We start from the raw sequence: 27982 nt of genomic DNA on the forward strand, positions 1-27982 counted from the left end.
GCTTAACTTCCAGTTTATGTGCAGTCCCATTGGCTGCTCAGGTGAACAAAGTTAAGCATGTGCACGTTTGGTGTATATTGGCCTCTGTCCTTTCCAGAGCTCTGTGACCTCTATTATGTTCCATCTGAATTGAATTATTTTAAAGGGGGAAGGGATAGCTCAGTGGTTTGAGCATTGGCCTACTAAACCTAGGGTTGTGAGCTCAATCCTTGAGGGGACCACTTAAGGATTGGGGGCAAAATCAGTACTTGGTCCTGCTAGTGAAGGCAGGGGGCTGGACTCAATGATCTTTCAGAGTCCCTTCTAGCTCTGTGAGATAGGTATATCTCCATATATATATTTGATATTCCTCTATTTTCTGTAACCTGTGTGTATCTCTACTGTTTCTACAGTCTTTTCAACTAAAACTTGATGAATTAATGCAGCTTGCAGGACTATATATTAAGTATTCTTCAAAATAGCTATGCAGGGGTAGCACATTCTAGAACTCGATTAGCTCTTCACTTGCAGGATCCTTTTGGGTGGGGAGGTGAGGACAAAGACCTAGGAACCAGCAGGACTAACTCAGTGAAGGTGCTTGGGAACAATGACAGGGTAATATATCTGTGCCAAGGTAGATAAATCTGACACAAAGAATAAAGCTAAACTTTAGAGGAGACCTGGAGATTGAATAGCTCAACAAAACAGCCATATAGTCACAAACAAAAGACAGACTTTAATTGCTCATGTCCGTGTTCAGTGAGATCTAGTTAGAGCCTGCAGTAGTTCTTCGAGTGCTTGCTCATATCAATTCCAGTTAGGTGTGTGCGCACCACGTGCACGTTCTTCAGAGATTTTTACCCTAGCAACACTTGGTGGGCTGGCAGGGCGCCCCCTGGAGTGGTGCTGCCATGGTGCCCAATATATATCCCTGCTGGCCCCACCGCTCCTTAGTTTCTTCTTACCACCCGTGTTGGTCCTTGGAACAGTGGAGCGCGGCTTAGCTGATCTCCACCTCCCTAGCTCTTCGCTTGTTTATATAGTTATTGTGTACATAGTTAGTTTTATATAGTTCTAGTTAACTTTTATATTAGTAGTAGTTGTATAGTAGTTATATAGTTAGAGGGTCGGGGGCTAGCCCCTTCTCCTCCCCCAGTACCGGGGCCCATGCCCGGTTCACCGGGCTTCAAACCTTGAGCAGCCTGTCATTGGCCGATGCCCACAGGAGATCTGCACGACTCCTGTTTAAAGTGTCTTGGGAGAATCCCACCTTGCGAATAAGTGCCGAATCTGCAAGGCGTTCAAGCCCCGGACGAAGAAAGAGCGCGACATTCGCCTCAAGCAACTCTTGATGGAGGCAGCTCTAACTCCTCTATCTTCGGCACCAACTCTGGCACCGGGGACGAGTGCTTCCTCCGCACCGGACCGTACGGTTCCAGTGAAGACTCCTCGGCACCAGCCTTCGCCGGCTCAACCCGCTGACAGGCACCGATCCCTCTCCCCGAGGAGCAAGAGGCACAAGGCCCCTGCGGCACCTGTGTCTACGCCGCAGTCAGAGTGTACATCTAAAGCAGACCGCCTGGCACCGTCAACTGCTGTGGCACTGCTTGCCTCAGCACCGTCGATTCCGGTCTCTCAGGAGCCGTCGAGTCCGGTGCCTACCAGCTCCCCAGTGCACACTGTGGTCGAGCTCGTCGTGTCCTCGATGCCGGAAACTTTTTCCACGGCCCGGGAGCTAATTGCTCTGACGGAGCCTGAGCTGCCCCAACCTCCGGCACTGCCGGAGCGGGTTCTTCAGTCACTGGGCAAACCCGCCATGATGAGGCCATCTTTGCTGGACACCGTGCAACGCTGCCGGTCCCAATCCAGGTCTCGCGGACGCGCTCGATCCCGACATCACTCCCGTTCTCAGCGCCGCTCGCAGTCCCAGTACTGCTCTCCATCCCGGTACCGGTCATACTCGCGGCACCGCTCGAGATCCCAGTCTCCATCATGGTACTCTTGGCACCGGTCCAGATCCCGGCACTGCCGTACCTCTCGCAGCAGATCTCGGCATGGTGATACGAGGCACCTGTAGACCTCCCGGCACCACGCTGGTCGCAGGTCCTGGTCCCGCTCCCGGCACCGCTACAACTCTTGGTACCGTTTGCCGGTACCGCACAGACAGGAGTCCAATGGACACAGAGACCTGGTCCAAGCAACTTCAGCTCCTCCGTGGCCCTTGCGTCATCCATCCGTCTCCTCCCATGCGGACAGTGCCTCATACGGAGACTCGGATACGCATGCCCATGGCCCGGACCACGGACCTCATCAGTGGTCCTTTTGGACACCTTGGGCGTATCATCAAGCCCAAGGCGATCCGACTGGCCCATCACGCTCCGGTCACTCAGAGCACCGTGTGCCCGAGGCCACCATCAGCCAACCTCTCCCCACTGATGCAGAGGAAAACAGTGCACACGCACCGGAACCGCATGACCTTCCGGAGACGGAAGTCCCCCCGGACCAGGCATCAGTGCAGGACCCACTCGTCCCGGGGCTGTCGTCATCCTCTTCCCCGGATGAGGCAGTAGCAGGGACGTCATCATCGGGACCACCTCCGGTCTCACCAGGACCTTCTGCGGCGTGTCACCCAGAATATCAACCTGTTGGTAGAGGAGGTCCCAGAGGTGGAGGACCTGGTGATTAGCATCTTATCCGCAGAGACACCCACCAGAGTGGCTCTCCCATTCATCCGTTTGATCCAGGCTAGAGCTGACAACATCTGGCAATCCCTGGCTTCCATCCCACCCACAGCCAAGGGGGTCGAACAGAAGTACATGGTACCTTCCAAGGGGTATGAGTACCTCTATGTGCACCCCGCTCCCTGTTCCTTGGTGGTACAGTCCGTCAACTAACGGGATCGCCACAGTCAACAGGCCCCCGCGCCTAAATCTAGAGAAGCCCGGCGCATGGACTTGTTGGGACGAAAAATCTATTCTGCGGGAGGTCTCCAACTCTGCATAGCAAACCAACAAGCCCTCCTCGGCAGATACAGCTACAACACCTGGGAGGCTGTCGGGAAGTTTGCTGAGTTGGTTCCGCAGGATTCCGCCAGGAATTTACAGCACTCCTGGAGGAGGGGAAGAGGGTCGCGAGGACCTCATTACAAGCATCATTAGATGCCACTGACTCGGCTGCCAGAACAGTCGCTTCTGGCATAGCCATGCGCCGTATATCATGGTTGCAAGTGTCCGGCCTGCCACCTGAGTTGCAACACACAGTACAAGACTTGCCGTTTGATGGTCAAGCTCGTTTTCGCAAAAGATGGACCCCAGACTGTAGAGTCTGAAGGACAACAGAGTAATTATGCATTCGTTGGGAATGCATATGTCTCAGACTCAGACGGTCCTTCCGTTCTCAACCGCAGTGCCCTTACCCCCCACCTCGGCCACGGCAAGACTTTGCCAGACGAAGAGGTCATACTAATCGCAGATGTCAGTCTGGACCTCAAGGGGGCAACAATTCCGGTCTGCCGAACCAATGCCGGGACCCAAACCAAACTTTTGAGGGTGTGCCCGAGAGCAGTGTACCAATTGCCTCCCCAGATTCCTTTCAGTTCTACAACAGCCTTTCCTCATTCCTTCTGGCGTGGTCCCAGTTGACGTCAGATCGTTGGGTCCTACGCACGGTGGAGCTTGGATACCGTCTTCAGTTTGTTTCACCCCCTCCCTTCTACCCCCCCCATCCCTCTTCAGGGACCCCTCTCACAAGCAACTCCTCATCCAGGAGGTCCACAAGCTCCTCTCAATCAGAGCTATAGAGGAGGTACCGGAGGAGTTAAGGGGCAAGGGGTTTTATTCCCGATATTTCCTCATTCCCAAGGCGAAAGGGGGCCTTCGGCCTATCCTAGACCTGCGAGGACTGAACAAATTCATCAAAAAGTTCAAGTTCCACATGGTATCCCTGGAAACCATTATTCGTTCCCTTGATCCCGGAGATTGGTACACTGCTCTTGACATGCAGGATGCATATTTCCACATAGCAATTTATCCCCCTCACAGGAGGTATCTGCGCTTTGTGGTAAACCACCGTCACTACCAGTTTACTGTCCTCCCCTTTGACCTCTTCTCGGCCCCTCGGATGTTCACGAAGTGTATGGCAGTTGTCGCTGCTTCCCTACGCCGTCGTCAGATGTACGTCTTCCCTTACCTCGACGACTGGCTCATCCGAGGGGCCTCCGAGGTTCAAGTCATCAGCCATGTGGCCATTATCAAGGACCTCTTTGTGCATCTAGGCCTGATCATCAACTTAGACAAGTCCACTCTGGTGCCTACACAGAGGATAGAGTTTATCGGGGCAATGCTGGACTACAACCTTGCGACAGCCGGTTTACCTCCCCCACCGGTTTCAGGCCATAGTCTCACTTGTCTTCAGCGTTTTCCAACAACCTCTGCCCGCACTTGCCTTGGTCTCCTCGGTCACATGGTTGCATGCACATTCGTTACAAAGCACGCCAGGCTGCGAATGTGTCCTCTCCAAATCTGGCTCGCTTCCGTCTATCGGCCATGCAGAGACACCATAGACATCATTCTGGCAATTCCGCTGAGCATTATCGGCTCCCTCGACTGATGGCAAACGCCCTCCCAGGTGTGTGCAGGACGACCGTTTCATCCTTCCCAGCCCTCCGTGTCCCTAACAACGGACGCATCTTCTCTGGGCTAGGGTGCTCACCTAGGGCACCTGCGCACCCAAGGCCTTTGGTCGTCCCGGGATTTGACTCTACACATCGATGTCCGGGAGCTGAAAGCGGTCTGGCTGGCATGCCAAGCGTTTCAGCGCCATCTGCAGGGCTGTTGTGTTGCAGTCTTCACGGACAACACAACGGCCATGTATTATATAAACAAACAGGGAGGGACACGGTCCTCCCCCTTGTGTCAGGAAGCGATACTACTGTGGGACTTCTGCATAGCCCCCTCCATAGACCTAGTAGCCTCACCTGAGCAGGTCCTTCCTGGCGCACGAGTGGTCCATCCGTCCGGACATTCTCCATTCAGTTTTCCGGAGGTGGGGCTTTCCCCAAACAGACCTTTTTGCCTCCAGGGACAACAGGAAATGCCAAGTGTTCTGCTCCCTGCAAGGTCGCTCCCTGGGCTCTCTGTCGGACTCGTTCCTCATTCCGTGGATGGGCCACTTCTGTTATGCCTTTCCTCCGTTTCCTCTGGTCCACCGAGTTCTGATCAAGATGCACAGAGACAAAGCCCGCCTTATCTTGATCGCTCCGGCTTGGCCGAGGCAGCATTGGTACACCGTGCTGCTCGACCTGTCTCTGTCAGACCCGATTCCCCTGCCACTCTGCCTGGACCTGATCACACAGGACTTCAGCAGGCTACACCACCCGGACCTGCAGTCCCTTCATCTGACTGCATGGTTGCTGGCTGGTTGAGCCGATCGGAGTTGCGTTGTTCCACCGCAGTGCAACAAGTGCTGCTGGGAAGCAGAAAGCCCTCCACGTGATCAACGTACCTTGCTAAATGGAAGCGCTTCTGTCACTGGTTTGCTCAGCAGGACCTTTCTCCGCAGGCTGTATCGGTCCCCACCATGGACTATTTATGGTCTCTCAAAGAGCAGGGTCTAGCGATCTCTTCGCTAAGAGTGCACCTTGCAGCTATTTCCACTTTCCATCCTGGGGAGGCTGGCAGTTCCATTTTCTCCCATCCTATAGTTTCCAGATTCCTCAAGGGCTTGAAGCGACTCTGTCCCCAGGTCAGACAACCAGCCCCTACCTGGGACCTGAACCTCATCTTGGCCAGGCTCATGGGGCCACCCTTTGAGCCTTTAGCCACATGCTCACTGCTGTACCTGTCCTGGAAGACAGCGTTCCTAGTTGCTGTCACCTCGGCGAGACGAGTCTCGGAACTTAGAGCTTTGACTGTGGATCCTCCGTATACAGTGTTCCATAAGGACAAGGTACAGCTGCGACCGCACCCGGCGTTCCTCCCTAAGGTTGTCTCCTCCTTTCATGTCAATCAGGACATCTTCCTGCCAGTCTTCTTTCCAAAACCGCACTCATCGCGAAGGGAACAGCAGCTGCATACTCTGGATGTCCGCAGCACTCTCCCGTTTTACATCGAGAGGACCAGACCCTTCCAACGTTCACCTCAGCTATTTGTAGTAGTGGTGGAACGTATGAAGGGCATGGCAATCTCTTCCCAACAGATTGCTTCTTGGGTGACATCCTGTATTCGGACTTGCTACGACTTGGCTCATGTTCCGACTGACCATCTTACCGCCCACTCTACTCGGGCTCAAGCCTCATCTGCCGCGTTCTTGGCCCATGTTCCCATACAGGAAATCTGCCGCGCAGCCACCTGGTCTTCCGTCCACACCTTTGCATCGCACTATGCATTGGTCCAATAGTCTAGAGACGAAGCCTCCTTCGGCTCAGCGGTCTTACATTCCGCAATGTCTCGCTCCGACCCCACCGCCTAGGTAAGGCTTGGGAATCACCTACTGGAATGGATATGAGCAAGCACTTGAAGAAGAAAAGATGGTTACTCACCTTTGTAACTGTTTGTTCTTCGAGATGTGTTGCTCATATCCATTCCACATCCGCCCTCCTTCCCCACTGTCGGAGTAGCCGGCAAGAAGGAACTGAAGAGCGGTGGGGCCAGCAGGGGTATATATTGGGCGCCATGGCGGTGCCACACCAGGGGGCGCCCTGCCAGCCCACTGAGTGTTGCTAGGGTAAAAATCTCTGACGAACATGCACGCGGCACACACACACCTAACTGGAATGGATATGAGCAACACATCTCGAAGAACAACAGTTACAAAGGTGAGCAACCATCTTTTCCTTAGCGTTCAGGAAGGTGAGAAATCAGTCTTTCCTCCAGTCATCCTGCCTGATTACCTATGAACTACCTACTTTGACTTTTCTCTTTTATAGGAGCCTCTCCCAGCATGCATCTGTGCTAGCTCTCCCTTTAACTCTAGGAGAGACAGCCATCTGCAGCCTTAGGTAGTCATTTTGCCTCTCAGCACTTCAGACTGCAACTCTTTCTTTTCTAGCTCCCCTTATCATTGTGGAGTAGAAAGGAGTCATTTTAAATTGTTGGACACCAATTTTATTTTTAAATATACTGCAAAATAATTAGCCCAGAGAAACAATAAGCCAGCTTTTATTAGTTGTTTCTCTTATTGCCAACTCATGGAGGTTTTCCTTGGGTTGCTTTCTTACTGAGTCATCTCTCTTGTTCTTAGCTGTCTGTGGTAGTTACATGTAAAGATGAACAGGATGAGCTGTGGAATGGTTGCTTTTTGTGGCCCTAGGAAGGCAGGGAATAGCCATAGTGCACACACATCTTCTCCGCCAGGCAGCATTTAGTTACAGCCCTTATGCCAGTTCTGCATTTGCCAGGAAGGCACTCTACCTAGGAAAAATTTTAGGGTCCTTTTCTGCTGATTGTAAGGGCTTGTCTTCATATACAGCAGTGCACCGCTGTAGCGCTTCAGCGAAGACGTGCCTTTTCCTGTCAGCGTAGATAATCCCATGTCCCTGAGAGGCAGTAGCTATGGCAACAGGAGAAACTCTCCCATCGACCTAGTGCTGTCCATATCGGGGGTTCAGTTGGTATGACTGTTCCTCAGGGAGTGTGGATTTTTCACACCCCAAGTGACATAGCTATCCTGATATAATTTTGTAGTGTAGACCAGGCCTAAAGCCCCTTTACACTGCTAGAGCAGTGTAAATGAGTCTTGGTATAACTGAGACTGAAGCCTAAGGTGTCTGGATGTGTCCTTTCTCCAGTTGCTCTGCTACTTAAGGAAGGCCACTTCAGTTAACTTCATTCTTAAACACAGGGTCTCAAGCGTGGTGCAGTTCTCACCTGTTTTTCTCTTTAAACACTGAACTGTTAATTTGCCAGTGAGTTAAGTGTGTCGTCTTTGTCCGTTTACACCCTCTGCAGGTTCCCAACTCAGATACTTAGGCCAGGACTACACTCCAGACCTATATCAATATAACTGTGTCACTCAAGGGTGTGAAAAATCCACACCCCTTGACCAACATAGTTACAGTGGCCTTCCCCAAACCCCTCTGTGTAGATAGCGCTATATCAGCAGGAGAGCTTCTCCCACCAACATAGCTAGCGCCTCTCGGAGAGGTGGATTAACTCTCCCATAGGCATAGTAACATCTTCGCTGAAGCACTACAGTGGCACAGTGAAGACCAGCTCTAATTATGGTAACATTGTTTGAATATAGTGAGCACATTTTCAGTGTTGGCTTACAAGTAATGTGTTCAGTAAAAGTATGCATGAAATGAGGAACGCTGTTGATGCTTGTCTCTCCCAAGGACATGTATGATGAACTGATGATGATCGTTGGATCCAGACGCAGTGGGCTAAACCAAAATCTGGCCCTCAAGGGTCAGTATGAACGAGCTTTGCAGGACCTGGCTGACCTCATAGAAACTGGGCAAGAAAAGATGGCAGGTGACCAGAAAATTATTGTTGCTTCCAAGGAGGAAGTCCAAATGCTACTAGACAAACACAAGGTAAAAACTACATATATGTTTTAAAAAAACTGTTTATTTGAAGGCTAAGTAAAACTCTTGTCTTGCACTCCACTAACTTCTGACCATTCTGTAGCCAGCCTTCACACCTGGAGAGGCATCAGGGATTTTGATGGTGATTTACTGCTGGTTTAGGATACATGCAGTATTTTTTAACTAAATGGTGTTGAGTGCACCATCAGTGACTAGCTTGGATTTTTTGGCAAGTACTCTTGCAGTAAGTAAATTCCGTATATTATGGTAGTCACTTTCTTGCTCATCCTAGTTTATTCTGACTTTGAATAGGAAATCTGATGCTTTTATGCTGCCTAGCAAAGGTGAAGAACTTGGGAATCTCTCTGGAATGCATCATTGTACTCAGTATTCTCTTATTGCTTGAAAGCAACCTATGGAATATGTTAAAGCTATTGTCTGGAATACACTGCAAACTTTAGAAAGAGAAAAGTTGCTTGATTTATACATCAGTTAATGCTATTTTCTTTAGATAAGGTTTTGGTTTGCTACTAGCTTCCACAAACACAGGAAAATGTGGCTGCTTTGTACACCAAAACTTCTTACGTTATTAAACACAAATTCTTCTCTGATATACATCATTGAAACCACCTATGTTGCACAGGGTGTAAGGGCAAAATGTATTGTTTAAAGATTAACTCTTTTTCTCCAGCGTTAGTGAGATTTTGTGTGGCAGTTGGTGGGGAGTGAAGGTTAGCTCATTGTATGTCTCCAGGTACTTATATGGCCTCCATCACAATAATGTCGGAGCACTCTTTGAGTTTGGCAATTTTTTATGGTGACTTGAGTCTAACTGGTACACTCTGATCTTTGTTTTCTGGAATCCTTTCAGGAATATTTCCAGGGTCTGGAATCTCACATGATCCTGACAGAAACGCTGTTTAGGAAGATAAGCAGTTTTGCCCTCCTGAGGGAAACCCAGTCACATACGAAACAGATGGCACAAGCCTCCGCTGTGTTAAAACAAGCTCATAAGCGGGGTGTTGAGCTGGAATACATTCTAGAGGTGAGGGGTTTCTCTGTTTTCTCCTTCCTCTGTAATGATACGCTATTAAGGATGCATCCCCCCTGTCCCTGAAAAGGGAGGGCAGTGTTGGTGAACCTTGGTCCCTCTTGTCATATTCCCCTATGTCAGAGTGGAGAATTATGTGCGATTTTTGATGCTCATGTATTGTGAAGCAATGAGAGCATCAGGTTCAGCAGCCAAACCATAATGTTAGTAGTATAGCATTTTCAAAGTTAAATGGACTTGACCCGTCACGGAGGAGAAAATGTCATCTTCCAAGCAGTAGCCAAGTCTGTGATTTGGATCACATGACTAAAGGCTGATCCTGAGTGTCTATGATAGAGGTAACATTATATTTTATATATACTGTGCATTTTCTTTAGGGCTGGGAAAATGCATTTGGAGAAATTTACATAAAGGATGTAGATAATATTTTTAAATTTAGTTGGAAATAAAAACCTAGAAATCAAAGCAAGTATTTGCCATACATATGTATAAATTATTATTGTAGACCTGGACACACCTGGACGAGGACTATCAGGAACTGACCAGACAGCTGGAGGCTGTTGAAAGTAACATCCCTAGTGTTGGTTTGGTAGAGGAGACAGAGGAAAGGCTTACAGATCGGATCACGCTTTATCAGGTCAGTGGCAGCATGGGATTTTCAAACATGATGTACTTTTTGAACATTCATTATAAATCTCTTAAGCACAGTAAAAACTAGTAGTTTACATCTGGGATTTCTACTAAATCCTGCATTCTTGGTCTCATTTTATGGAAAGGCCTTCTGCTTTATTCTCTCTGTCTTGACGGATGTGCCTATCTTTGGTTTTCCTGATTATCTTCTAACTGGCAAGATTGTCCAATCCAGAGGAAGACCCAGTCGCAACTAGGTTTCTGATGCTGTCACTGCTGAGTTTTAGTGGATATTTTGGATTATTCTTTCTCGACTACATTACTGTTCACCATCTGGAACATGAGATGCTTCCTTGTCGCTTGAAAGCCTTGGAGCCATCTTGATGCTCTTCCACAGTAGTGATTTTCATATTCTGATCTTTCCCTCTGCATTTTGTGCTCAAGAGATTTTTTTTTCCCCGTACTATGTGATTATTCTGATGTTGTGTTTTACTTCTTAACCCTTAGAACACTGCCATATGCTCTGGACTACCTTGGGGAATGCATGTATATGTGTCTCCAAAGTCTCCACAGCCTGAATAATGAAACCACATTTTCTTAATGTCTCTGAAAAATGCAAATTATGCTGCCCGTCAGGGTCAAAAGACACCCCGCCCCCATCTTTAATCAAAAAATTCAAGTATCAGAGCGGTAGCCGTGTTAGTCTGGATCTGTAAAAGCAGCAAAGAATCCTGTGGCACCTTATAGACTAACAGACGTTTTGGAGCATGAGCTTTCGTGGGTGAATACCCACTTCGTCAGATGCATGTATGCATGCATCTGACGAAGTGGGTATTCACCCACGAAACCTCATGCTCCAAAACGTCTGTTAGTCTATAAGGTGCCACAAAAAATTCAGTTTAACTTCCCATTCTGCACAATTTAATACTCTCACATGCCTGTGCTCTTTTCCTTTCACTCACTTAACTGTCCATCCTAAATTGTACTGTACTTTGCATATGACTCAGATGTTCCTCCCCCACACACACACACACACACACTCCCACAGTTACACAGTTTATGGCCTGGACAGGTTGAGTGAACTTTTATTTTGTGCACCTGCACAGCTGAAAGTCACAGTGATGATGGAAGGAGGAGACACATAGAAGACCTAGTGGTGGAGGAGAATCATTACAGGAGATACGAAGCTTGGGAGTTGGTGTCTGAGGGTCCAGTCCTGCAAGCACTTTTAACTTCCATTGAAGTCAAGGATGCTAACAGTCAGAGGATTGGGCTCTGAGTTTGATTCTGCTTTCCTCTCAGTAGTAATGCTGGCTTCTGCAGGCTGCCCTGAAATTTCAGGCATGCAAACACAACACACACCATGTTGCAAGTGTCATTTTCAGCAGAGCAACTTTGTGGCATGGTAAATGATGAACAGGAGGTCCAGCTGGTGTTTCCTTGCCTGGTCTTTTTGAGCTATAGAATTTGAATTAAAAGAGTCCTTGAAACAGAGAGGGAGTTTGATATACCAAACAAAACAGCAAAAGGAAAATGGGGCACTGAGAAGCTACTGATCAACTGTCTTTCTTGTCCTCTGTCATTACAGCGCCTGAAATCTAGCCTGACTGAATACCAGCCCAAGCTTTACCAGGTGTTGGATGATGGGAAAAGACTACTTTTTTCTATTAGCTGTTCAGCTCTAGAAAGTCAACTGAACCAGTTAGGAGAGCACTGGTTAAACAACACCAGCAAAGTGACCAAGGAACTGCACAGACTGGAGACTATACTAAAGCACTGGACAAGGTAGTGCTAATGAAACTGAGGGATTAAGTGTCTGATCCTGTGCCATTAAAATCAAGGAGAGTTATGTTTTCAAAAACACGTAGAGTTTATTTTTTAAAAATCCCAGGAAATTAATATTAAAGTTGCACTTCCCAAACTACCTTACCTCTGCCCCCATAGAGTGCCAGCTGACTCTCTTCTTTGCATAAAAACTCTCAAAAATGTGTACCATAAAACAATTGTATTATAATTTAATACATACCAATACATGTTTCTGATACTAAAGGGTCTGATTTGTCACCGTACTAATCTTTGCTTTTTCTGAGAGCTTTAACTCCATGATCAGTATGTACAGTATTGTATATGGAGGCACTCAAGCTCTGTGTCTAATGACCCTGGGTTAATTGGCTGGTTAATCATCTTTTTCATCACAGACCACCATATCTCTTGGCATAATTGGCAATCTCTTAAAGAGAGACCATGATGGAAATATAGGACCCGTGCCATTAAAATGTTATTCATCTAACGGAGACATTTTGTGCCATTCACATTTGGTAGAATCAGCCCAGTGAAGAGTAGGGAAAGCTTGCCTCAGTATGTAGTTTGTCAAACCAGGAAAATATTAATAACTTTTGTAATTCGACTTCTATTCACTAATTATTGATCCTGGCTACCAGATCTCTGCAAGGGGAATCTGACAAAATAGGTTTCATCTTGCTTCTGGATGGAGGGTGGGGATTGCTAGAAAGTGAGGAAAAGTACATTGCTGTAGCTGGCTTTAACAGATCTAATTTTAAGACATCACAGTTAAGCAAAACAAATTTGAGCTGGTTCCCAGTTCTCTCTTACCAACTTTCAAGACCGTATGATGTTTTTGTGGATTTTAGGAGAGGAAGGTGGTGGTCTTTGTAAAATCAGGCTTCCAGTGTAGAACCTCATTTGTTGAGAGACTACCCTAGAGACTAGGGTTGGCAATTACTGTGTTTTTATCATTAATATCCCCACAGATATCAGAGTGAATCAGCTGAGCTGATTCATTGGTTACAATTGGCAAGGGACCGGCTGGAGTTCTGGACTCAGCAGTCAGTGACAGTCCCTCAAGAACTTGAAATGGTGCGAGATCATCTGAATGCTTTTTTGGTAAGTCACTTTAGGAATCTTAGGCACCTTTTTATCTCTTATTGCAAACAAATGGTCCCACTCTCATAAGGTTTATGCATAAGTCGTCAGCAAAATGTTGCACGTGAAAAAATGTTCTCCTTGTCTGTGTGTGTGTAGACCGGCTGTACAATACAATGCTTGCTTTTTAAACCCCCACCTCAAATGTCTGAATGTTAAACAGCACTGTTAAATACAGAATGTCTGAGCAAAGTCACTAGAAAGTGCCCTTCATACTTTGTTACACCTATTGTATGTAGTGATTGTAGGCTTTGATGGTTTTTGTTCTTGTACAAAGATTTTGTACTTTTAATTAAAACACAAAAAAAGAAATTTTAAAACATTTATATTTTCATCTAGACTAAAATGTAAGAGGCTACCAAATCCAATACATATTTTAAAAGATGTTTCTTTTTGAGTAGAGAAATAAAGTTATTTTTAGTTGGTTAATATCACATATGTATCTCCATGAAATTATGATCCTTTTACAGGAGTTTTCAAAAGAGGTTGATGCCAAATCATCCCAGAAATCTTCTGTTTTAAGCACTGGGAACCAGCTCCTTCGGCTAAAGAAAGTGGATACAGTAGCACTGCGTGCAGGACTGTCTCAGATCGACAGCCAGTGGATAGAGTTACTTACACAAATTCCAGTAGTACAAGAAAAACTACATCAGGTAGGGGAGAAGTTTCCTGCTACAACAACCTTTGATGTTCAGAGAAATACAGTCACTGAATTCAAAGCTTTTGCATTTGAAATATTTAAAGTGCAGTTGGGTGGCACAATGGATCAATAACACTGCCTTTCACTTAAGTTTCAAATTGTGACCAATTCAAATTAAAATGTATATTCCTCCTCGTCTTGCTCATCGCACACCGCCATATCTCTTGGCATAGTTAGCAGTCTCTTAAAGAGAGAGCACGATTCCCCTCCAACCTCCTACACTTGGGCTGGGATAGAAGTCTTTGCTAATGTGCAGTGGCAGAGTTCTGTGGCAAAGCTTACACAGTGTGTACCCCACCCTAGTCAGTGCTAGGAGTCCTTTGCTTTCACAAATGCTAAGTGCAGCTGTAAGTATTACATTTTATCTTACAAACCGAAGCAAAAAGCCTGAAGTGTTTTTAAACATACATATTTTTATATTTTATTAGAACTTTATTATATGCATTTGCAAGAAATGAGGGGAGTCAATTTTACATTTTGCACTCTAGCCTTTTAGTAGCCTGTGATTAGAAATGTCAGTTTAGGAGGGGTTTGTTTGTTAAGAGTTGTTGCTTTATATGCCAAAATTGCGTGAGCAGAGTTCAACTCTGGGAAAGACAAAAACAAGTATAGAAAAAGCTGCTGCAGGCCTCATAGGGGGAAACTGGATGTTTGAAATAGGAAATTTTACTTTAATACTTTTCCTTTAACTTCAGTACTATTGCACAGGGTATAGTTGTCTCAGTGAAGAAGTTTTCTTCTATTATTTTCATTGGTAGGTAAGGTATTATGGCTTCAAGCAGGTATAATTTTCACTATATAATAAGGAATACTGCTAGACCTGGTAATAGTATACACGCTGGAAAAAAGGCAAAAATTTTAATTGCACTCACTGCATTAGATGGCGTGTCATACATGCAAAATAGTACCATATTGTAGCCTTCTGAAACTTCTCCTAATGCAGGTTATATACTTTTCTTTTTCTTGAGAAACAGAGAAGCAATCTGATAGAGAGCTATAAGCCGCCATCAGGGAAAAATAATTTTCATGTTTTTTTAAAAGAAATGAAGAACTAAATTTAAGTTAAAAATGCTGCATCAAAAGCTGAAAATGACTTGTGTATTTTTAAGTAATCCAGTCTCCCAAATCCATTGATAAATCAGCTGCCGTAGGAGGAGGGCACAGAAGTAGGAAATCATTGCAGCAGACTTGCTCATCAGCCGTTAACAAATAAGGAAGAGGGTATAGGATATTGTCCTGGGACCCATGTATATCTAGTACAATGTGTAATTAGTGTAGTTACAGCTGATAATTGACAGGTTATTAAAATTCAGTAGTGGAATCTTCATAGGCTCATTCAGATGTCTCCCTAAAGTGACAGTGACAAATGGAAGTAAATCCAAAATTGCTTATGGTTTATGATCAGTGACGGTTTAAAAATATTACTTAAAATATGGTTCTTTGCTTATATAGACACACAATAATTAACATAAAGAACAGGAGTACTTCTGGCACCTTAGAGACTAACAAATTTATTTCAGCATGCTGAAATAAATTTGTTAGTCTCTAAGGTGCCACAAGTAGTCCTGTTCTTTTTCCGGATACAGACTAACACGGCTGCTACTCTGAAACCAATAATTATACACGTATATTTATGTATGTAATATAATATACTTCCAAAAAGAACTTATACTTTACAGTTTATAAACATCCAGAAAACCAGACCAAATGATCTGGTAAGTATGCAGAATAATGAAGACAGAGAAAGATAGAGTATGCTGAATTAACAGAGCAAAGTGCTTTTATCCATTCTCTTGACAGTATGTAATTAATTGAAATCCTTTGCCTTTACAGCTTCAGATGGACAAGCTTCCTTCTCGTCATGCCATTACTGAACTCATGAGTTGGATTTCACTAATGGAAAATATCATTCAGGAGGATGAGGAGAATATAAAAAATGTAGTAGGACATAAAGCCATTCAGGATTATCTACAGAAGTACAAGGTAATTAAGTGGAGATGGTTGGCAAATACATGAGATTTATTTTATCAGATTCAGCATATGAACTAAAGCTCTGTATTCTGTAACTTCAGTACAAAGACAAGGTGACATGAAAATAATTGAATTTTATTATGATTGAATTTTGTCCAAAGACCACAAAACATTCGGCAAATGTTGCATATTGATTTATGAATTCTTTACATAGAAAGATCACCTACCTCTTAAACAGGAAGGTAACTGTTGTTTTCTAGCACCAAACAATTCTAGACAATGATTTAGGCCAAATAGGAAAAATTCTTTATCCAAATGAAATTTGAAAGACAAATTTTTAGAATGTAAATTCTTAACTCATTCCTTTCAAATTGGTAACATTCTTACTCTGATAAATACATCTGCACATAAGCATTTTATTTTCAAAGTCAGATTTTTTTTTTCTCTAAAAGAGCATCAACAAGAAGTAGTTCTTCTTCAGATCGCTGCAGACATGTATTCCCTCAGGTGTATTTGCACAAAGCATACCAGAGCTGGAGACTTTTTTTCCCCCCACAATAGTACCCATTGGAGAGTGGCTATAGCTTTGGATATTCAAGCTGAACTCGTATAGGAAAATACCTGTGAGTTATTGGTCATCCTCCAGGCAACAATTCCAGGAAGAGTAGCCGTCTTGATTAACAAATCTGTCTTGCAGCCAATGAAAGCCTTAGGACTTACTCCAGTGTGTGTAACCCCAACAGCTAAATTAACAGACAAGATATGACATCCCATCTCAGGGATTTGAGTGTTTTTACTCTCACCCAGCACTAAACTCCCTAATTGTTATGGCCACTGACAGCGAGAGTTGCGGCTGGGAACTTTAAGTCGATTCCAAAGGAAAAAGAGCCTAAAAGACTGGACTCGTTAGAAAGAAAGATTTATTCCAGTGCCTTGCTCCAGGTGTGCATAGTGAACCAATGAGCTCTATTAGCAAAATATGATTTTTTCAACTGGGAGGCAATGTCTAAATGCTCAGATAAATTGCCAGACTACTCAAAAGAGGAGTTCACGGCTTTCACAGCAGAGAGCTGGTTGACTGTAAAGACCTCGCTCCAGTCACAGATGCTCCCTCAAGGGTGATAGCTTCTGTAATTATAATAAAAAGGGCATCATTATTATATAAATCTGGTATAGCACCAGACACTGAACAATCTTTTGAGGACCTACTCTTTTGATGGGCAGTCTTGGTTTTCAGGCAAGACTGACCAGGTGTTGACTCTTTTAAAGACTTGTGTGCTTCTCCCGCTTCCTAGGAGTTTATAGTCCGGTTATCAAGAGATGCCAATATAAGCCTCCACGGCAATGTTCTCACCAGTACCATTCAGCCCTTCTGTTCTCGGAGGCAACAGACATCTTGAGGAGGAAACATAAGCCTCAGAAGAGAGGGTCATCTTTCCCCAGTTTTAACCAATCTTCTCCCCTTCAACAAGCTCTCAGGAAAGCAATACAGCCGGCAGTGAACTTCCCATTCCTCCCCTCTCCTGCTGCTTTTGGGGAAAAATTATCTCACTTCTTCAGTGCTTAGTAGGCAATAACCTCAGATAAGTAGGTCCTGAGTGCTGGGACTGGTATATTCAATCCAGTGTCTTTCCATCCCACCTCCACAACCTCCATCTCTGTCTCTTTCAAGGGATCCATCTCATGAGTCTATATTCTTACAAGAAGTTCAGACTCTGCTTACTCTGAGGGCTATAGAGAAAGTTCCCTGGTGGTTAGAAATCATAGAATCTCAGGGTTGGAAGGGACCTCAGGAGATCATCTAGTGCAACCCCCTGCTCAAAGCAGGACAAATCCCCAGACAGATTTTTTTTTTATCCCAGTTCCCTAAATGGCCCCCTGAAGGACTGAGCTTACAACCCTGGGTTTGGCAGGCCAATGCTCAAACCACTGAGTTATCCCTCCCCCAAAGGTTTTGAGGTGAGGTTTCTACTCCTGCTATTTCCTGACCCCCAAGTCCAAAGGACACCTGAGACCCATATTGGACCTTCTGGCTCTCAACAAGTTTATCAAGCAAGTCAGATTCTGCATGGTTACCCTAGCATCAATCGTTCCTTCCCTTGTCGGTAACAATTGGTTCACTGCCCTCACTCTTCAAGACACACAATGTTGCCCAGTCCCAGGAAATTCCTTAGATTATGTGATGGAGGGGGTGTCATAACCTAGTCCCAGATTTGGACCTTAGCGTCCAAAATATGGGGGTTAGCATGAAAACCTCCAAGCTTAGTTACCAGCTTGGACCTGGTAAAGCTGCCACCACCCAAAAAGTTAGACTGTTTTGGGGCACTCTGGTCCCCCCAAAAACCTTCCCTGGGGACCCCAAGACCCAAATCCCTTGAGTCTCACAACAAAGGGAAATAAACCTTTTCCCTTCCCCCCTCCAGGTGTTCCTGGAGAGATACACAGAAGCAAGCTCCATGAATCTAAACAGAGGGATTCCACCCTCTCTATTTCCAGTCCTGGAAACAGAAGTACTTCCCTCTTCACCCAGAGGGTATGCAAAGTCAGGCTAGTAAATCTAACACACACAGATTTCCCCCTGACTTCTTCCTCCCACCAATTCCCTGATGAGCACAGACTCAATTCCCTGGAGTCCCCCACTAAAGAAAAACTCCAACATGTCTTAAAAAGAAAGCTTTATATAAAAAGAAAGAAAAAGTACATAAAAATGGTCTCTCTGTATTAAGGTGACAAATACAGGGTCAATTGCTTAAAAGAAATATTGAATAAACAGCCTTATTCAAAAAGAATACAATTCAAAGCACTCCAGCTGTCATAACTTTAGTCCCAGATTTGGACCTTAGCGTCCAAAATATGGGGGTTAGCATGAAAACCTCCAAGCTTAGTTACCAGCTTGGACCTGGTACTTGCTGCCACCACCCAAAAAATTAGAGTGTTTTGGGGCACTCTGGTCCCCCTGAAAAACCTTCCCTGGGGACCCCAAGACCCAAATCCCTTGAGTCTCACAACAAAGGGAAATAATCCTTTTTCCCTTCCCCCCCTCCAGGTGCTCCTGGAGAGATACACAGACACAAGCTCTGTGAATCCAAACAGAGTGACTCGCCCTCTCCGTTCCCAGTCCTGGAAACAAAAGCACTTTCCTCTTCACCCAGAGGGAATGCAAAATCAGGCTAGCAAATCCAACACACACAGATCTCCCCCTGATTTCTTCCTCCCACCAATTCCCTGGTGAGTACAGACTCAATTTCCCTGAAGTAAAGAAAAACTCCAACAGGTCTTAAAAGAAAGCTTTATATAAAAAAGAAAGAAAAAATACATACAAATGGTATCTCTGTATTAAGGTGACAAAATACAGGGTCAATTGCTTAAAAGAATATTGAATAAACAGCCTTATTCAAAAAGAATACAAATCAAAGCACTCCAGCACTTATATTCATGCAAACACCAAAGAAAAGAAACCATATAACTTACTATCTGATCTCTTTGTCCTTACACTTAGAAACAGAAGATTAGAAAGCAGAACCTACTTCTCCAAAGCTCACAGAAAGCAGGCAGACAGAAAACAAAGACTCAGACACAAAATTCCCTCCACCCAGAGTTGAAAAAAATCCGGTTTCCTGATTGGTCCTCTGGTCAGGTGCTTCAGGTGAAAGAGACATTAACCCTTAGCTATCTGTTTATGACACCAGCAACTACACACATGTAACTACAAAAAAAACCCTATCTTTTTGTACTTACAACTGGGAAACAGAAGATTAGAAAGCAGGAAATAGAAAAATCCTTCCCATAGCCGAGAGGGACAGATACAAGACCAGAACAAAAGACTCACATACAAACTTCCCTCCACCCAGATTTGAAAAAGTCTTGTTTCCTGATTGGTCCTCTGGTCAGGTGTTTCAGGTTACTTCTTTTCAGGTGAAAGAGACATTAACCCTTAGCTATCTGTTTATGACAGGGGGCACAATTGTTGGTATACAGTACTTCTCTTTGGCATATCATCAGTGCCTCGTGTGTTCACCAAAGGCATGATGGTGCTCACAGCCTGCTTAAGAAAGAACAGAATCCATGTCTTCCCTCACCTGAATCATTGGCTGATTTGAGGGCCATCCCAGGACCAGATTAGTGTCCTTGTCAGGTTTACCATCAGTCTTTTCAGTCATCTGGAACTCACCCTGAACAGGGAAACATCAACACTTATTCCTACTCAAAACTCAAGTTTATTGAGACCCTGCATGACTCAACAATTTTAACTGCTTTTCATTTTCCAATAGAGATTTCAAATGATTTACAATGTATACATGTCCCTCAGATCTCATCTATCCACCATGGCTTGAACTAGGCAACAAAATGACAGATGAAATTCAGTGTTGATAAATGCAAAGTAATGCACATTGGAAAACATAATCCCAACTAAACATATAAAATGATGGGGTTTACATTAGCTGTTACAACTCAAGAAAGAGATCTTGGAGTCATTGTGGATAGTTCCCTGAAAACATCCAGTCAATGTGCAGCAGCAGTCAAAAAAGTGAACAGAATGTTGGGAATCATTGAGAAGGGGATAGATAATAAGACAGAAAATATCATATTGCCTCTATATAAATCTGCGGTACGCCCACATCTTGAATACTGTGTGCATATCTGGTTGCCCCATCTCAAAAATATATATGGGAATTGGAAAAGGTTCAGAAAAGAGCAACAAAAATGATTAGGGGTATGGAACAGCTTCCTTATGAGGAGAGAGTAATAAGATTGGGACTTTTCATCTTGGAGAAGAGATGACTAAGGGTTACGATAGAGGATCTATAAAATTGTGAGTGGTGTGGAGAAAGTTAAATAAGGAAGTGTTATTTACTCCTCATAACACAAGAACTGGGGGTTACCAAATGAAATTAATAGGCAGCAGGTTAAAACAAACAAAAGGAAGTATTACTTCACACAATAATCTGTGGAATTCTTTGCCAGAGGATGTTGTGAAGGCCAAGACTATAACAGGCTTCAAAAAAGAGCTAGATAGGTCCATCAGTGGCTATTAGCCAAGATGGGCAGGGATGCAAAGCCATGAAGTGTCCGTAGCTTCTGTTTGCCAGAAGCTGGGAATGGACGACAGGGGATAGCTCACTTGATGATCGCCTGTTCTATTCATTCCCTGCAAAGCACCTGGCATTGACCACTGCCAGAAGGCAGGATACAGGGCTAGATGGACCATTAGTGTGACCCAGTATGACCATTCTTACATTCTTGTGAACTCATTTGAGGTTGCTAGCCCACACGGGCTCTTGTACCTGTGCAACCAAGTGTGTAAGACTGTGTCTTCATATGCTTCAGGCATGGCTGAAATTGGTCTATTATCAAGTAAGCACCATTTTGACAAGTTGGTCCAGCTCCCACCTGCAATGTTGCATGCCCTATGGCAGTGGATCAACCAGGACAATATATGTACAGGCATTCTCTCTTCTCACCCTCCCACCCCCACTCCAGCTGCAACAGTTGTAACAGATGCCTCTTTGTTAGGTTAAGGAGCTCACCTAGAAGGGTCATGGACACAAGCACTCTGGATGGAGCGCGAGTCTGATCTTTGTCAATGTCCTCAAGCTCTGGGCAAGTCACAGAGTTTACTGAACTTTCCTTCACTGCATTAGGGGCTTGTTGTTCCAAGTTTTGCCCAACAGCACAATGGCAATGTAATATTTAAACAACCAGGGCAGGGCTCACATTAGCCAGCTTTGCCAAGAGGCAATGAGCTTTTGAGAGTTTTGCATCACAGAGGATATCACTCCTGTGTCTGCACACCTACTGGGCACCCAGAACCAGCTGGCCAACTTCCTCAGCAGTAGATTTTCCCACAACCATGAGTGGTGTCTCAAAACCAGGATGCTGAGGTCCATCCTTTGGGCATTGGACATTCCTTCAGTCAACCTACAAAAGACAACAAAAAGTATCAGCAATTTTGCTTTTGGGCAACTCAAAGTCTGGGCTTACTAAACGATGTTTTGATATTGGACTGGAGAACGGGGCTAATGTATGCATTTCCCCCAGTCCCTCTGATGCCACATGTCATTCACAAACTGAAACAAGATCACATTATGTTAATATTGTAGAATTCTTTGCCAGAGGATGTTGTGAAGGCCAAGACTATAACAGACTTCAAAAAAGAGCTAGATAGGTCCATCAGTGGCTATTAGCCAAGATGGGCAGGGATGCAAAACCATGAAGTGTCCGTGGCTTCTGTTTGCCAGAAGCTGGGAATGGACGACAGGGGATGCTTGTTCTCAGACCTTCACAGTCTCTCAATCTCTTCACAGTCTGCCTCTCCTCCCAGACAGACTGTCGCAGCATCACAGTCAAAAGCTACAAATGCAGCCTCCATCTCATGGCATGGCTTGTGAGTGGCTAGGCCAGTATAGGGCATGCGATTCAAGAGATTTTACTCAACAGTAGGAAGCAATCAACAAGGTAAACTTACCTGTTTAAGGGGAAAAAAATTCCCATCTGGTCTACTAATCGTGGAATACAGCCTTCAAAAGTGAGGGTCCAAGACATTGCAGAGTATCTTCTGCATTTGAGATCCTATTTATGTGAGCTCTGAGGGTACACCTTGTGGCTATCTCTGCTATTCACCCTCCTGTTCAAGGAGCCTTGCTATTCTCCAACCCCATGATTACTAAATTTCAAAGATGGACCTCAGCACACTGGTTGGAGACACTATTCGTGGTAATGAGAAAATCTTCTGCTAAGTAAGTCATCCGATGATGTGGCATGTCTTTTCCCACCTATTTAAGGATGTGGTGCTTCCTTGGGACCTCAACCTTAGCAGCTGTTATGGGCTTTGAGCCCTTGACAATCTTCTCTTCGCCTTACTTAAGCCAAAAGATCACTTTCCCATAACTGTTATGTTGGCCAGGAGAGCATCTGAACTAGAAGCTTTAATGGCAGGCCCTTGTTATACAGTATTTTTCAAAGACAAGATAGCCCTGCAGCCCCAAGTTGTTAATAAAGTAGTGTCAGCTTTTCATTTAAATCAGACAATGCATCTCCTGGTTTTCCTCCTGAAACCACATTCTGATCTACGTACCTTAGATGTCTGGAGGGCACTGGCCTTCTGTCGGGACAGGACCAAGCCTTTCAGTTTCCTCATCTTTTTGTCTCCAGTGCTGATTGCATGAAAAGTCAAACAGTGTCAGCGCAGATTATCTCTACATGGATTACCTCCTGCATTATAACAGCCTACAGGGTAGCCAGTACTCCTGTGCAAAGACTCTCTGCCTTACAACAAGGGTCCAGGCTACATCTGTCACCTTCCTGAAGATGTTTCTATACTGAACAATTGTAGGGCCTCCACCTGGACCTCAGTATGTACGTTCGTTCATTATGCCATCACCACTTCATCCAAATTTGATGTGAACTTTGCAAATATGTGTTGCAATCATTATTTAAATAGATTCAGTAGCCCCCCTCTTACGGTACTGCTTGTGAGCTGCCTCAGTAGAATACACATCTGCAACCTATGGAAGAAGAATCTCCAGTTCTGGTACTCCTGGCACAAACACACCTTAGTGAAATGCACATCTGCACCCATATCTTGAAGAACAACACTTACAGAACAGGTAATAATCAATAAACTTTCCAGAAGTTAGTACATACAGTTTTAAGGACTGATATTTTTATATTCATTTTTTAGTAGTGTATTGTCTGGATATTTTACCTCTTGGTTTATTGCTAGATCATAAACCAGAAATGCTATTTTCCATGCTAACTCTCCAGGAATAAGCATGAAAAGTGATGATGGATCCTCCTCTTCTCCCCTCTCTTTTTTTGCCAGGGCTTTAAAATTGATGTAAATTGCAAACAGTTGACAGTAGACTTTGTGAACCAGTCCGTACTACAGATTAGCAGCCAGGACGTGGAAAGTAAACGCAGTGACAAGACTGATTTTGCAGAACAGCTTGGAGCAATGAACAGACGTTGGCAGATCCTCCAGAGCCTGATAACAGAAAAGGTAAGAAAAAGGCCAGCTGCTCTTAAGTGTGCATTTAAAAATAGATGCAACTCATTCAGGAGTAGACATACTAAAAGTAATTTAGCATGTCCTATGTAATATGAACACCACCCTTGGCAAAAGATCTAGTGTCAACATAATTGCTTCAGTGTTCTCAGAGATTTGTCATCTTCTTTCCAATAGTAGTTTTATATTTATCTTAATGCATTTCCTAATTATTTCAAATGCTCCTGCACACTTATGACCATGGTGTTCAGATTGAAACAAAGAGTGAATGAATGCTTTCTGTTTCTCCAATGTCTATTAGTTAAAGTGCTCAGAAGATTGATGCTGTCTTAACCTGTCACTTGTGGCAGGTTGAGCTTAAAATTGGGCATCGGCAGACTTTTCTTGCTTATGAAGTCAAACAACTAGCAAATTCTGGTAATCTGTCAAGGAACAGTCATATAGTTATATTTTTGTTTGTTTGTTTTATAGTAGAATAGCACTGAAGGGCCCAATAAAGATCAGGAATCCGTTGTGCCAGGCACTCTACAAACATAAAATAGAAAAGTGAATAACCTGTAATCTTATTTCAAAGTAAAATATAAATCTGCATAATGAGTGGCAGTTCTCGTTAACCACAAATGCATAGAAGTAAATTACATTGAAATAATTTTGGCCTGGAATTATTCTTCACTGTAAATGATGTTTCACTCCATCACCATTCACCTGAAAAGAATTCAACTTCATGTAAACTTTTATGTGGAAATCTCCTTCCATCTTGTCACAAATTTGGGGTATCATGAGCTAGATCACTAGAGAAACTCCTCAGTGAAAGACTTCTTTGAGTTGTTTCTTTGCTGTTTAATCCTTAATAAATTGAGAATGAATAAAATAGAGTTTGACTGTATGCTCTATTCTAAATTCTGAATGCAGGAATACACTGAATTCTGAGGAAAGCACATATCAGCATTCATCTGCACTGAATTATTTAATTTTCTTGACAGAGAAGCTGTTCCATTTAGGATAAATACATATGTATTTCTTTACAGATCCAGCTGTTGGAAAGCCTGCTGGAGTCCTGGACAGAATATGAAAACAATGTGCAGTGCTTGAAAACTTGGTTTGATGCCCAAGAGAAGAGATTGAAGAAACAACAGAGAATTGGAGATCAGGCTTCAGTCCAGAATACCATGAAAGACTGTCAGGTAACATTTTCTTGAAAACCACGGGTGCTCTTTCCTGCATATAGAAACAGCACCTAACAAACATGGGGTCAAATCTTGGCTCCATTGAAATCAGTGATGAAACTCCCCTTGAGTTCAGTGAGGTAAAGATTTCACCACTAAAGTGCAACATGTAAAGGAGTAATAGTGTGCTGAACGTACCTAAATGCATACACTTATGTGAATACTAGCTTAATAATTGTAATAGCAATAATGAAGCAGGTCCATGCCCAGGTATGCTGAATTTCTATGAGTTAAAGGGATACATTCTGTTTTCTGGGCAGCCACTTTTCTGGATTTCACTGTTATGAACATTGCGCTTGACAGCTTAAAAAGTTTACTTTCCCTCCTTCTGATGCCTTCCCTTCCTTGGACATGCTGGGGAAAATATGCTTTAAAACGAATTTGGCCTATATACTCCTTCCCTATGGAAAATGCACAAAGAAACCAAAATAATAATTCAGATTTTCCAGACCACTAAGGCCATTTTGTGTCACATAAGCAACTCAAAGGGCCTTAAATCAACTAGAAACAGCTAGTGGAAAACTCCACCTGTGCCAGGGAACTCTCTGCTGATGGATAGCTGGTGAAGGTGGTGCTGCCTGAATCATCTGCCCCCCCTTGCCCCTCCTGTAAGAGGGAGAAGGAGACGAGGCATGGCATGGATGGAACCCTCCACTGGCCTTAAGTCACTGAGCCTGGGTAGCCCTAATGTGCTCCAGGGCCTGGGGCCCTGAATCAGGGAACCACAATCAGCTCTCTGATCAGGTAGGGACAGCATGATATTAGGAACGTTAAACGTGAAGGAATGTCTTGCTTCTTTTCAGATCAAGGAAAATAGAGTAGGAGCCTCTAGAGAAATCAGCTTGCATATGGACTTCCAAGCCAGACCATCAGTATGGTATCAGGGATCAGATCTCTCCAGACTGATTTAATCTACTAGACAACAAACAGGAAATGGTGAAAAATTCAAAGCTCTAGGCCAGCTCTATCCCCATGGGAGTGGAGAGTCTGTAATGCTCAGTGTTATGGTCCTGTTACGAAGAATAGGGGAATTTTCACCTATTGTTGCTGTTCATTTCTTTCTCCCCAAGCTTTCCATCAACACAGTATTATGACCCTATATTAGTTAAGTCACAGGTAAATCGTGACAAAGAGTCCTGTGGCACCTTGTAGACTAACAGATGTATTGGAGCATGAGCTTTCGTGGGTGAATACCCACTTTGTCAGAAGCAGGTAAATCATCATAATCAGAAGGGCTTGAAATTTTTTTTCATATGAAAACTGAGATCCTAGAAAGTACAATAAAATATTGCCAGGATTCATGAATTTAGTAAGTCCACCTATGTTTCTGTGAATGCAGAGGGCTGATACGTTTGGCAGTGTCAGAAGTTACTATTTTAAAGTTCTTTCCTGTGAACTTCAAATTGAATCCAACTTGTGTCTTCAGTACAAATGACTTTATTATTTCAGTACAATAAAGCAAATAACCCATACAATGAAGCCACCATGCATAATTAGCACAACTTGACATAGTTGGCAGACTCTGCTTGGCAGAGGTCCAAAGCTTAATCCGATTTATTACACATGGTTCCTTTGGGTCAGAGATGTCAACAAATTCACAGCTGTGTGAATGGCAAGACTTTGATCATTAGAAAAATAAATTGTTTAAAAAATAACTTCACTAGGGTGTCAAACATTGTAAGGTATTCAGTTAAACTAACACAAAAGCTACAGTTTATGTATTAACAGGTACTGAAACTGATCCAATATAACTTAAATAGTTAAGGGCAGCCTTTATTTTTTTTTCATCATAGAACAGAAACATAAATGACTCTTTAACTGAGTTATCAGATTGAAAGGATAGACATCTCAGTTTCCTCTGTAAATATTTCTGGCTCCCTGTGTATTTCTGGCGTTTGATGCTTTGCCAGTTTAAATCACATCCACTTTTTTTTTTTTTTTTTTTTTGGAACAACCACATACAGACTTAAATAATACATTTTAACTTTAAAATCAATTAGATTGGTTAAAAATGTCAGATTTAATTGGCACTGCTAAAAAGTGAACAATTGGCTGTTTTGGTGTCAGATGTTATGAAAATGATGCAAGTATTATTCCAAGCTCTTGTTCTGGAGATGGACCAAGGAGTCCAAGTTTTTATTTTCTGAAACCTCATTGTTTCCAAACCAAGTTTGCGGTTTGGAATCAATCACCAAGACTAAGGAATGGTGAGAGTACAATAAATGTTCTGGTTTGGGTCCATCCCAATTTATATGCCATTGTCCAGGAGAATGCAGGGGAAATACGTAGAAATACTGAAATTCAATAAAAAAAAATATGCCAAATGATTTGATTATCAACTAGTTTCTACATTTTAGTTGCTAAAACAGATGCCAAGAGCTCAGAAAATAGAGTATAAGAGAAACAGAGGATTATAACAAAGTTAAAAATAATAGAAACATGGAACAGAATACATGAAATGGTAAGAAGAAACAATAGACTGAAATTCATCATACTTGTAAAACTTAGAATGTGCTTATGTCTCTGTATGCTATCGATTGAGCCCCAAATTCTGCCCATGCACTCCTACTGATATTATGGCTTTTCAAGGGTGTAACTTGGGTAGGGTTTGGTCCTTAATAGTCACTTGCTGCCTGATGAATATTAATGAGTATCTACAGTTTTTGTCTGATTCGTCTCTCAGAAAGGAGTAGCTTGGGGGGATAGAGGAGGTGGGGAGTGCAGACTCAGATACCTCAGAATCAGTGTGCAACCCAGAGGGCAGACCAGCAGATCCCAGGCCATGACCTGGCAGCATGGATCCCTTTACACTACCTCCAGATAGGATAGGCATAGATCAGTAATTATTGCTCCACCAAGGTGTTAGGGATTTCCACTTAGAAGTGCACCAGTTAGCCAAGGGAGCACGCCATCGAGAGCATTTGCTTTCTAGGTTCTTCCACCCTCCATCCGA

General features: G+C 43.9%; 1 protein-coding gene across 14 annotated transcripts in view; it reads left to right on the forward strand.

Annotated features, from left to right (window-relative positions):
* SYNE1 (spectrin repeat containing nuclear envelope protein 1) overlaps nucleotides 1-27982 on the forward strand; it is a 492410-nt gene that overhangs the window by 376589 nt on the left and 87839 nt on the right. For all 14 annotated transcript variants that reach the window (XM_050949357.1, XM_050949360.1, XM_050949369.1 and 11 more), the window contains 9 exons: nucleotides 8312-8512; nucleotides 9375-9548; nucleotides 10060-10191; nucleotides 11773-11969; nucleotides 12956-13088; nucleotides 13598-13780; nucleotides 15661-15810; nucleotides 23621-23797; nucleotides 24832-24987. In XM_050949357.1, coding sequence (XP_050805314.1) covers nucleotides 8312-8512; nucleotides 9375-9548; nucleotides 10060-10191; nucleotides 11773-11969; nucleotides 12956-13088; nucleotides 13598-13780; nucleotides 15661-15810; nucleotides 23621-23797; nucleotides 24832-24987 — 1503 coding nt within the window. The remainder of the gene's footprint in view (nucleotides 1-8311; nucleotides 8513-9374; nucleotides 9549-10059; nucleotides 10192-11772; nucleotides 11970-12955; nucleotides 13089-13597; nucleotides 13781-15660; nucleotides 15811-23620; nucleotides 23798-24831; nucleotides 24988-27982) is intronic.

Source organism: Gopherus flavomarginatus, chromosome 4, assembly GCF_025201925.1.
Source record: "Gopherus flavomarginatus isolate rGopFla2 chromosome 4, rGopFla2.mat.asm, whole genome shotgun sequence".
Taxonomy (NCBI): Eukaryota; Metazoa; Chordata; order Testudines; family Testudinidae; genus Gopherus; species Gopherus flavomarginatus.